The sequence below is a fragment of the Panthera leo genome, chromosome C2, assembly GCF_018350215.1.
Source record: "Panthera leo isolate Ple1 chromosome C2, P.leo_Ple1_pat1.1, whole genome shotgun sequence".
NCBI lineage: Eukaryota > Metazoa > Chordata > Mammalia > Carnivora > Felidae > Panthera > Panthera leo.
The window spans coordinates 107,637,107-107,649,422 of NC_056687.1; the positions used below are offsets into that span (position 1 = coordinate 107,637,107).

At 34.2% G+C, this 12,316-nt stretch overlaps 1 protein-coding gene across 10 annotated transcripts in view; it reads right to left on the reverse strand.

The window, feature by feature from the left end:
* LEKR1 (leucine, glutamate and lysine rich 1) overlaps window positions 1-12,316 on the reverse strand; it is a 225,671-nt gene that overhangs the window by 58,283 nt on the left and 155,072 nt on the right. For all 10 annotated transcript variants that reach the window (XM_042955500.1, XM_042955499.1, XM_042955501.1 and 7 more), the window contains one exon: window positions 8,476-8,569. In XM_042955500.1, coding sequence (XP_042811434.1) covers window positions 8,476-8,569 — 94 coding nt within the window. The remainder of the gene's footprint in view (window positions 1-8,475; window positions 8,570-12,316) is intronic.

Below are 12,316 nucleotides of genomic sequence, written 5' to 3' on the forward strand. Positions count from 1 at the left end.
TGAAAATAAATAAATAAATAAATAAATAAATAAATAAATAAATAAAATCTCTTAGATGAAAGAACTTATGCTTATACAAAATAAATGAATTTGGTGATGGTGCTTATATAAAATACAAACTACTTTATATAATAACTAATAGTAATTTTCATAATCACGGGGAAATTCTGATTTCTAAAATAATAGCACTGCTGGGGATTCACTCAAGGGATACAGGAGTGCTGATGTGTAGGGGCACTTGCACCCCAATGTTTACAGCAGCACTTTCAACAATAGCCAAATTATGGGAAGAGCCTAAATGTCCATCAACTTATGAATGGATAAAGAAGATGTGGTTTATATATACAATGGAATACTACTTGGCAATGAGATCTGGCCATTTGTAGCAACATGGATGGAACTGGAGAGTATTATGCTAAGTGAAATAAGTCAGTCAGAGAAAGACAGATACCATATGTTTTCACTCATATGTGGATCCTGAGAAAATTAACAGAAGGCCAGAGGGGGAGGGGAAGGGGGGAAAAAAAAGTTACAGAGAGGGAAGGAGGCAAACCATAGGAGACTCTTAAATACTGAGAACAAACTGAGGGTTGATGGGGGTGGGGGAGAGGGGAAAGTGGGTGATGGGCATTGAGGAGGGCACCTGTTGGGATGAGCACTGGGTGTTGTATGGAAACCAATTTGACAATAAATTATATAAAAAAATAAAATAAAACAAAAGCATGAGTAATATATGAACTCAAGAGTTACACAAAGAAAATAAATTGCTATCTGTGTACACATTACAGGTTTGAGTTTTTCTGCTTTTTATTTATCCATATCCCCCGTTAGCTCAAACTCTGTCTCCTTGGTGAAGGCTTCCTGATGATTCCAGGGGCTTCCCGATGATTCCATTCTGAGTATGTTGTTTTTAAATTCCTTTTGTATTTGTGTTGATATGTATTATTAGTATAACACCTGTGTCTAATACTGATGTTCAAAATACCATCTTTTCACTATTTTCCAAGTGAGTTACTTGTGGTTGATTCTGAGATAATTTTCCGTCAATGGAGCCAAATAGCATATTGTAACATAATCACTCATTACTGACAATCCCTATAAAAGCAAGGGAATTTCAGATGCCAAAGTAGAAATTAGGTCATTTGTTTATATTTGATGTATCTACATAATTTTTAAAAATATATCTCCTATAAATAAATTTTACTATGTTCTAAAAGTTAAAACAAATGCTGGTTGAAAACTAATAATTCATTATTTATGAACTGACTACTGAATAAATATATTGTAAAAGTAGATGATTATTCAAATACCCAGACTTTGCAGTAAAAAAACAATGCTAAGGAATAGAATATATATTGAAGCCCTGTCAGAAACTGTAAACTCAGGATGAAAGGAGGGAATATTCTCTTAGCACCAATACAAGGTAGGAAGGCTACTTATATTAGCTCATTTAATTCTTGCAACATATAATAATAATAACATAATAATTATTATTCCCACTATCTAGATTACAAAATAGATTCAGAGAGGTTAAGAACCATCACCAAGATCATAGAGTTACTACAAAGGTGGAGAGGTATGCACACTTATTTATTTCTGGTAGACCCCATGGTTCAGCATGTTTTGTTTTTCCATGTAGCCTGTCTCCCCACACATCTACATAGCGTAGTGATAAAGGGAATGGACTTGGTATTTATTTAGTTTTGAAATATTTGGTGATCTTTCCAGATAACTTTTTGTTAATAAATTCTAATTTAATTCCACTGTGGTCAGAAAAAATACTTTGTATGTTTTGAATCTTTTTAAAGTTACTGAGAGTTATTTATGCTCCAGAATATGATCTATTTTAATAAATGCCCTATGTGCACTGGAGAAGAATATGTATTCTGTTGTTAAGTGGAGAATTTTATAAAAATCAATTAGGTCATGTTTATTAAAAGTGTTGTTCAATATATCTCTTAAAAATAAATAATTATAAAAATTATTATACTATTTTACATACTATATATCTTTACTAATTTTCTAGATATTTTTATATCAATTATTATTGAGAGAGGGCTATCATTGACATCTCTTATCTAATTTTGGATTTGTCTATTTCTTCTTGCTGTTCTGTCAAATTTTTCTTAATTTTAAAATTAATTTAAAAATTATTAGGTGAATAAATATCTGGGATTATTATGTCCTCTTGGTGAACTGACGATCTGTTTAATAATATGAAATCAACTTCATAATCCCTGCTAATATTCAAAATATTCTAATATCTTTGCTTTGAAATTTACTTCATAAATATAATACATATATTTACATATATGTAATATACATAAATAAATATAAGCAGATACATAAATATAAACATAGTTCTAGCTTTCTTTTAATTTGTGTTAGCATATATTTTATTTGTGTTATGCATCCTTTATTTTAACTTACTTGTTAAGACATTTCTTTGTATTAAAGTGTATTTTGTTGGAGGGAAAATACAGTAGAGTCTTGCATTTTTATCAAACATGACAATCCTATCATGTAATGGGGATAGTTAGACCAGGGCTCTGCAAACTATGGCCCACTGACTAAATTCAGCCATGCCCATTCATTTGTATATTGTCTATGGCTGTTTTTAAGCAACAATGGGCAGAGTTGAGCGGTCGCAACAGACAGCCTATGCCCCACAAAGCAAAGATATTTATTAACCAGTCCTTTATAGAAAAAGTTTGCACCCAGTTTAGATGACTTACATTTAACTTGATTATTGATATGATTAGCTTTAAATCTATTTTGTTATATGCTATTTGGCCCATCTCATCTCTTTTCCTTTTCCTTTTTTTTTTTTTTTTTTTTTTGTCTTCTTCTGACTTAAGGTTTTTTTTTTTTTTTAATTCAATTTTATTTCCTTTGCTGGTTTGTTGGCTATAATTCTTTTTCTACTTCTGTGGTTGCTTTAGAATTTATAGAATACATCTTTAACTTAATGCAGTCTATCTTCTAGTGATTTATCATGTCATGTATTGAATTAAGAATCTCACAACAGTATACTTCCATTTTTCCCTTCTTAGACATTGTGTTATTTTTGTATATATGTTGCTTCTATGTGTTATAACTCTCACATAAGGTTGTTAATATTTTTGTTTCAAAGTTAATTATATTTTAAAGAAATTCATATAATTAAAAGACTCATATATTTATCCACATTAGAAGGTCCAATCTGCCATCAATACCGTTTCTGATATACTGCATTCTTTTGTGTGTATCCATATTTCCATGTGGTATAATTTTTCTTTTGACCAAAGGCCTTCTTTTAACATTTCTCATAGTGTGGGTGTGCTGGTGATATATTTGCTCAGCTTTTTCATTTCTGAAAGTCTATTTCATCCTCATATTTGAAAGATATTTTCACTTTGTTTGGAATTCTAGATTGGCAGCATGCACCCCCAGGCCCCTCATTCTTCCAGTACTTTCAATCCCACCTTCCTCTTGCTTATATTGTCTTTGATGAAAAAACTGCTGTAATCCTCACCTTTGTTCCTCTCTATATAATATGTCTATTATTCTCTGGTTGTTTTTAAGATTTTCTTTTTATCACTATTTTGAGCAATTAGATTATAATGTTCCTTGGTGTGCTTGAGGTTTATTGAGCTTCTTGCATGTGTGGGTTTATAGTTTTCATTAACTCTTAAATTTTTCAGCCATTATTTCTTCAAATATTTTTTCTGTCCTTTCTTCTCTTTCTTGTCCTTTGGGGATTCCAAATATGCATATATTAGTCCATTTAAATTTGTCTCATAGCTCCCTGATGTTCTTGTTTGTTTTGAGTTTTCAATTTTTGTTTCAATTGCTGTGTGTTCAATTTCACTAAACTTTTCTTTTGAAAGGTCTAATCTGATATTAATCCCATCTAGTGTACTTTTCATCTTAGATATTGTTCTTTTCATCTCTAGAGGTTCATTTTAGATCTTTTTTATATCTCCCATATCTCTACTTAACATGATCAATTTTTCCCCCAGATTTTGGACAAATGGAATCCTGTTATCATAACTGTTTTAATGTCTTTGTCTGCTAATTCTAATACCTGTGCCTTTCTAAGTCAGTTTTTATTAATTGATTTTTCTCTCATTATGAGTTACTCTCATTATGAGTTTTCCTGTTTTGTTTGTTTTGTTTTGTTTTGAATGGCAACTTTTGATTGAATGCCACGCATTGTAAATTTTACCTCATTAGATGCTGAATATTTCTGTATTCCTATGAATATTATTGAACTCTGTTGTGGGATGCAGTTAAGTTTATTGGAATCACCGAGAGTTTTTTAGTTCTTCCTTTGAAAATTGTTAGGCAGGATCAGCTCAGCATTTAGTCTAGGGCTAATTTTTCCTTACTGCTGATGCAAAACTCTTCTGAGAACTTTACCCAGTGCCCTATAAACTATAAGTTTTCCAGTCTGGCCATGTGTGAGCATTTGGTACTCCCCTTTAGTCCCCTTTTCATGGGTCTTTCTCTGCCTTTGAGTAGTTTCCCCACACATATGCATTAACCATGCATATACTTTATGGGAACTCTTCGTAGATCTCCAGCATTATTTCTGTGTGCAGCTTTCCCCTGAGAACACTACCCTGTGAATTCTAGCCACCTTGATCTCTCAGGTCTCCTCAACTCGAAGAATCTGCCAAACTACCTAGATTCACACTTCCTGTATTGTGGCCTTAAATTTCTTTCAAGGAACGAAGTCTGGGCAATCACAGAATTCACCTCATTTGTCTCTCATCTATAAGAATCATTGTTTGATATCTAGTGTCTTCAAACCATTGTTTTCTATCTTGTTCCCAATGGTTTACTTGTTTAGGAGGGAGGGTAAATCTGGTTCCTGCTAGTTCATATAAGTCAAATGCAGAAGTTTTTGCATTTTGTATTTAGCTCTCATCCCCCACCCTGCCCAGGTTTGTATTGGTTCTCATTTCCTGGCTATATAACCTTGGCAACTTACATAAATTCTCTGAGTCTTATTTTTTTCCATGTGCAAATGGGAATAATAATTTTATAATAATTAAAATTACATTTATGGAAAGCATTGAGCACCAGGCCTAGCATATAGTAAACACTCTAATTAATGGAGACTATTTTTATTATCCTGATTAAAGGTTTAAGTCATATGATATTTGCAGGCTATTCCAGATCTAAAATTTTATGATTTCATTAATTCAATTTTGAAAATTACACGGTATAATTTTAAAAATTAAAGTGTGCTCTCACTATTGTTTTTAGTCATATATTTATAACGCATAAATGAAAATTGATATTTTTACGACAAGCTCATCCGTGTACATTTTGTTATTTTATAAGCGATCCTTTTAAATTTCATTAATAGTACACAAAAACACATTAGGAATTATTCAGCCATTTGGCTCTTCTATTTGAAGAACTTGATATTTTTTTGGTTTGCCTCCTTTGATGCTGGAATCGCCTACTTCTTGAGGTAAACTACCCCCCTCCCTTGGGTTTTCACTATTAATCCAGTTGCTCAGCCAGGAGGTAAGGTTCTGTTTGTTTGTTTGTTTTAATATTGGGTTATATCAAGTTCTTATTCAAAACAGACGAGCCAAATGGCTGAATAATTCCTAATGTGTTTTAGTGTACTACGAATGAAATTTAAAAGGATAGCTTATAAAATAACAAAATGTACAGGGATGAACTTGTCATAAAATATTGGGTTTTAAACGCTTTATGTACTATTTAAAATGAGGTCAATGGTAATACAATTCTAAAATGTTCCTAAATGTGATGATATCTTAGTAATAATCTAAGAAAATATTTGGTTGGAATTTGTTTATTGCACTACAAAGTAATAGTCAATACATGACTATCACTTAATGTCAGCACTCTGGCTATAGGAAATTTCTTAATTACAAAAGTTTTAACTGAAAAGTAACAACACTGTTAACTTGGAACCAATTTTAAATGTTCACCATACACAATAATTTATTTTCTTCACATCAAAGAATACTTGAAATAAACAAAAATCTATGGCAATTGGTAAATATACAGTTATTTTAAAATGTGCCATCTTTGTTGCATAGCAACTATTGATTCTATTATGTGCTTTTTACATACTCTAAAATAATTAAGCAGAGGCACAAATTGCTATCTACTCTTTTTGAATGCTAAAAGCACTTAAGTTATGAAGTTTATTCTAATATGTGTATTATATATTTGTAAAGGGAACATTTCATTCCTACACAAAGGCACAGTGACCCAAGAAAGAGATGACAGTGTCATAGCAGTGATTCTCCTTTCTCATGAGAGGACTTTTAGGGAACTTTTTATTCATAGTCTCAATAACTAACACAGCCAAGACCTAATTATCATTCCTTGGCTTTACTGGTCTGGATCTGGATTAACTGCCAAGCTAAATTATAAGATTTATTAATAAGAAGTCATGTCCTCTCAACAAAATGAAATGCCCATTTATATCATAGAAAATTATACATGCCAAAATATGTCTATGATACAATTAATTTATGAGAATGATATCATGGTCTCAGTAGGAACTTAGAAAATCTTACATAGGTTTATTTGCATCATCAAATTAACAGCATGAAGCAAGATCATAATACTTTTTTATATGATCAGATGCTAACACTAACTTGGTCTACTTGTGTTAGCACCTCATGGATAGGGTACAGTAAGAAGCAGTATAAGAAGAGATCATAAATGCAGAGACTTCTACAGTATATTGTATTTGAAAGTCCTTCAGGGGTGTGACCAAGGAGATAAAGAACTTCTATACAAGCAAAGGTTGGAAGTTTCACTCTATCGGTCTAAGAGGAGCTCAGGCATTTGAGGGAAGGGAAGAATCTGTGACTCTCTATTCACACTAATTCCGTCAGTGAAAGTTCTGCATCAAAAGATGAGATGTTTACAATATCTCTTCATACATACTGCCAAATTGCTCCCAAAGGGTTGCTGTAACTTTCAGCCCGTTGAACAGTGAGTATGAAAGATTACCTTACTAGACTTTGCCACAATGCCAAAACCGCTCTGTCAACTGGATGGGTAAAAAAATAATCTCTCATTGTTTTAATTTGCCTTTTTTGGATTGCTGGTTAGGTTGATCATCTTTTTTGTATTTTTAAACATGGGTTGGTAAGGATGGAGGAAGTGACTAAGAATAGCCAATTGAGTACCCCAAGACTAATAAAAATTCAAAAAATGTGGGCTTTAGGAGATGGAAAAGAAAAAGCCCATACTTCAAAATAAGAATGAGCCACTTAGAGCAACCGTTAGGCCATTCTTAAGTTTTAATTGTTGCCTCTATGGAGCTGTTGTTCTAGTGATCATTTCTCTTACAGCCTGAGTGTGCTATCCCTGAGGGACAAGGGAAGCGAGATTCATATGTAGAGGGCCAGTAATGCCTGTGTATGGCCAACTGAGTAAATATTGGAAATGAAAGTGAAAAATTTAGATCTCATCTGAGCCAGCAACGATATCTAAAGGGTCTAAGTTTGGTGGATGGTAGAGTGAAGAGTCCAGATGGAGATGTTAGTTTGAATGTAGTCACTGCTTATTGCTTGAGGTTACAAGTTATAGGGTCTGGTCACCAAGGAGAAGAATCTGATATAACCAAACAGGTTGTCGGGGCTTAAGTCAAGCAATCTGAATTTCAGTAGCTAGCTCTAGTACTAGATGCAAATTTATAATGGTATCAAAAAACCAAGGATGAAGGCTAGTGCTAGGGATAGGTATCAGTTGGGCAAGAGAAAGAGTTGGAAAGGCTTCAGGACATTGTTCAGGATAAGGTCCAGGGATCAATCAAGGAGTATCAGAAGTTTATGACAGGGAGATCATGGTTATAGTCTCAATGACTAGAGTTGTACATGGCCTGAGAAGATAGGGACCAACAATTTTTAGAATATTATTTGAATTCCTTAAAATTATTAAATACATATTTATTACTGAAACTTTGAAAAATTTAGAGAAGTCCAAAGCCAACAATCAATGCACTTTTCAATCCTCTAAGAGAAAATATTTTCCTTATAAAGAGTGAGCTAAATACTTTCCTTTTACTTTGCCAAAAGTTCATAACTGAGTAATCCTGTCATTTTCCATTCTCTTACATTATCTTCTTAAAAGCAGAGAAATTACAAGAATGAATTAATATTCCCCTGCTTTTAAGGATGTGGTCAAAGGCAGATTCTGTCACTTTACAGGAAAAAGGTAAATATTTGAAAATAAAAATTAAACTTTTACATGAGAACTAGGGGCCATCTTAATTTTACAAGTTTTAAAATTCTGTTCTTACCTTTTTATTTCCTATTATGTTGTCTAGTATTATGGAAAAGACACACATTATAAGTATGTTTGGCCTAGGAAATTCCAGAAGGAATCAAAATGTGCATAGAAGCAAAGATATCCGGAATAGTCTCCTGGCAAACAGAATTTTGAAAAAGCAAATAAGACACATGCTGATGAAAGTTACATTATCATTACCTTCTCTCTCCAGTTATCATCATTCAGCAGCTTCTGTCTAAGGGTTTCCTGCAGCTGCTCGATGCTTTTCTGATGTGAAATCAGCATTAATTCCCTGAAAACCATAAACCCAACAAATGAATCAAGACTCACCCTGACACTCTTCCTAAATTGCAGTTCCTGGCTCAGAGAATAGTATTTCACAACTTAGTCTGTTTATTCTCTTTAACAATATAAATACTACCATTAGATAATATTTTAACCATTCACAGAAATTTACAAACACTGCATACAAGGTAAGTATTTTATCAGTATTTTTCTCCTAATTTTTGCTTAATAAGTTATGTTATTATTTTTGCATGAAATAGTAACAACATATGTGGAGTCATAAATATAATAAAACATCACACATCATGGTTCCAAAGTTTATGACTAAATTCTAACATTAGACGATATTTTGTTTCCTTAAAAAAAGAAAATATGTTGGGATATGCCATAAAATCAACACAGGTTGGTAGTTCTTGCTAGATTTATTTTTCTTTTACCTGTCTCAAGTACTGATAGGAACAAACCAAATTAAGGAGAGGATAGTGTTTGAGAACTGGTATAGTACAAAACATATTAGAAAATTGGAAACAAAAAACATTTTAATATTTTAATCCATATAAATGGACCTTTTAAAAAAAAATTATTAGAGAGTGAGCGAGCAGAGAAGGTGGCAGAGAGAGAGGGAGACAGAGAATCCCAAGCAGGCTCCATGCTGTCAGCACAAAGCCCAACGTGGGGACTGAACCCATGAACCATGAGATCATGACCCAAGTGGAAACCAAGAGTCGTACACTTAACCAACTGAGCCACCTAGGCGCCCCCATATGAATGGATCTTAAAGCTTAGTTCATAATCCTCTGGGTGGAGGTAAGAGCAAAAGATTCATAAGAGCTTTTTTTTTTTTTTAATGTTTATTCTTGAGAAAGAGACAGAGTATGAGCAGAGGAGGGGCAGAGAGAGAGGGAGACACAGAACTGGAAGCAGGCTCCAGGCTCTGAGCTGTCAGCACAAAGCCTGATGTGGGGCTCAAACCCAGGAACCATGAGACCATGACCTGAGCCGAAGTCGGACGCTTAACTGACTGAGCCACCCAGGTGCCCCATAAGAGCATTTCACAGGGAGGGGCACTGAAATTAAGTCTTTGGATATCACTAGTGGCAAAACTGCACCTGTTGATTAGGGTTCCTTCCCTTTTCTATAATCATGACCTTCCTTAGTTTCCGTACAGGTGATTCTTCTCCATTGCTTATTCCTCTTTCTAATCTCTTTGTTTTCCATCATCACCCTGTTCCTTTTAGTTCTGACTCCTTTCTCAAAACTGTGACTTTCATTTATTACTACCTGTTGGACATCGCCACACTAATGATCCATTAACACCAGATACATCAAAAAAACAAATTCACCATCACCTGCTGCAATCTTGCTTTTCTTTTTGACTTCTGAAAATCTTCAGGAGTCCAAATCTTTGGTTTGAAATCTCTGAGTTCTCTCTAACTCTTGCTTCTCCATGTTCTACTACATCCGTTCAAGACCAAATTCTATATTTTACTTCCTGAGTGCACCTCAAACTATTTCCTCTCTTCCTTTCCCACCAACAACTGCCTTAAGGTTCTTGACTTTATCTCTCACCTATAGTATTATTACAGACCTTCAATCTATGTCTTGTTTTCTTTTGTAGTCTCACTCTTACAATATTATCACACGTTTTTTACCATAATAAAAATAGTGCCTACATTTCTAGGCTAGAAAATTTTAAGGACACAAGAATAAGAAGACATGTTTGACTTGGTAACCAGGATAATGAGTATCATTTAAGGGAAGCAGATTGAAAAAAAAAAAAGCTCCCAGACTTCTCTTTCCAGAAGTATGTTGGACTAGGTAACTTGACAACTTTCCTACTTAAAATAAGTAAACATTTTTTGAGGTGGGGGCACAAGTGGGTGAGGGGGCAGAGAGAGAATCCCATGAGAGGCAGAGGGAGAATCCCACAAGGGGCATGGAGAGCAGGGGGGAGAGAGAGAGAGAGAGAAGCGGGGTTCACCCAAAATGGGGCTCATGGTTTTTTTTTTCCTGAAACAGGGCTCGTGCTCACCCAAAGTGGGGCTTGTGTTCACCTGAAGCAGGGCCCAAGCTCACCCGATGCAGGACTCAAACTCACAACTGTGAGATCATGACCTGAGCTGAAGTCAGATGCTTAACCGACTGAGCCACCCAGGCGCCCAATTAAACATTTTTTTTTTTTTATTTTTTTTATTTTTATTTTTTAACGTTTATTTATTTTTGAGACAGAGAGAGACAGAGCATGAACGGGGGAGGGGCAGAGAGAGAGGGAGACATAGAATCGGAAGCAGGCTCCAGGCTCTGAGCCATCGGCCCAGAGCCCGACGCGGGGCTCGAACTCACGGAGTGTGAGATCGTGACCTGAGCTGAAGTCGGACGCCCAACCGACTGAGCCACCCAGGCGCCCCAAACATTTTTTAACTTCTGAAAAAATCTTTAAATTCATCAGTGAGCCGGACAAAATGTGGGAAGGATGCGAAGAACAAAACTCAAGTGAAAGAACAGAAGGATATGAGTAGAAACCTATTGAAATATGAATAAACTGTAGTTTAGTTAATTATCAACAATTAGCTAAATGTATTACACCAATGTTAGTTTCTTAGTTTTTACAGATGTGTCATGGTTATAAAAAATGGGCCAAGGAGAAACATAAACCCTCTCTGTACTGTCTTTGTAACGTTTCTATAAATATAAAACTATTCCAAACTAAACCTTAAAAAAGTGAAGCAAAAGGAAGAACCTCCAACTATAAGTAGAGCATTGAAAGCAACTCTCACCTTGAAGGTACTTTCCGAATCTGATGAACTTGAGCTTTAAATTTCACAGCCATGAAGGGCTCAAGAGAGAAGAGTCTACCAGTAAACTCACCTGCATAAATCTCAAAGAGCTGCATGTGTAACATATGTGTGAAATTCACACCTAGCATGTGTAAAATTCAAATAACATCTCTCAAGGTACAAAAGGAAAATTACTGGTTTTGAATATGGGTGCTAGGTAGAGGGAAAGATATATATCTCTCACAAGAATCTGTAAACACACACTAACCCTAATGCAGGTTTGTATTGTGAATTCACACTACCTGAGTGGCTCAAAGAGCTTCACGTTGAAAAGATATTTTATAGTGGTAATAGGTTAACTTTGCCTCCAGATGCCTGGTAGGAAAAACAGGTAGGAAAAACACTGATATTTTCAGGAGCAATCTATCTTCAATCTGGGACTCAAAGATTTTCTACAGATAAAGAGTCAAAATCTATGAGATAATAATTTTTTTTTAAAAAAATCACAAAACTGTAAAAGAAAAAAAAAGCCAGTAAGAGAAAGAATAAGACATAATGACAGCATAATTAAACTCATACTTTCTAAAGTTTTGAATTTTCAGATAGAATATAAAATCAGATGTTCAAAGAAATAAAGGATTGATTTAAATGACTAATGAAATATGAAAAAGAACCCAATCCAACTTGCAGAAATTAAAAATATAATAATCAAAATGAAAAACAGTGCATGGTCCTGTAGCAGATTATTCACAGCTAAAAAAAATGAAGTAATACACTAAAAGGGAGATTTAAAGAAATTATATAGAGTGCAGTACAGGAAGTGGAAAATATAAAAGAGAAGTTGATATATGGTGGATAGAGTGAAGGATCTAATATGTATCTATTCATTATTCAGAAAGAGAGAAAAGGGGGAAGAAGCAATATTTGAGGGGAATATTCCAGATTGATGAAAAACACTAACTCACAAATCTAGGAAG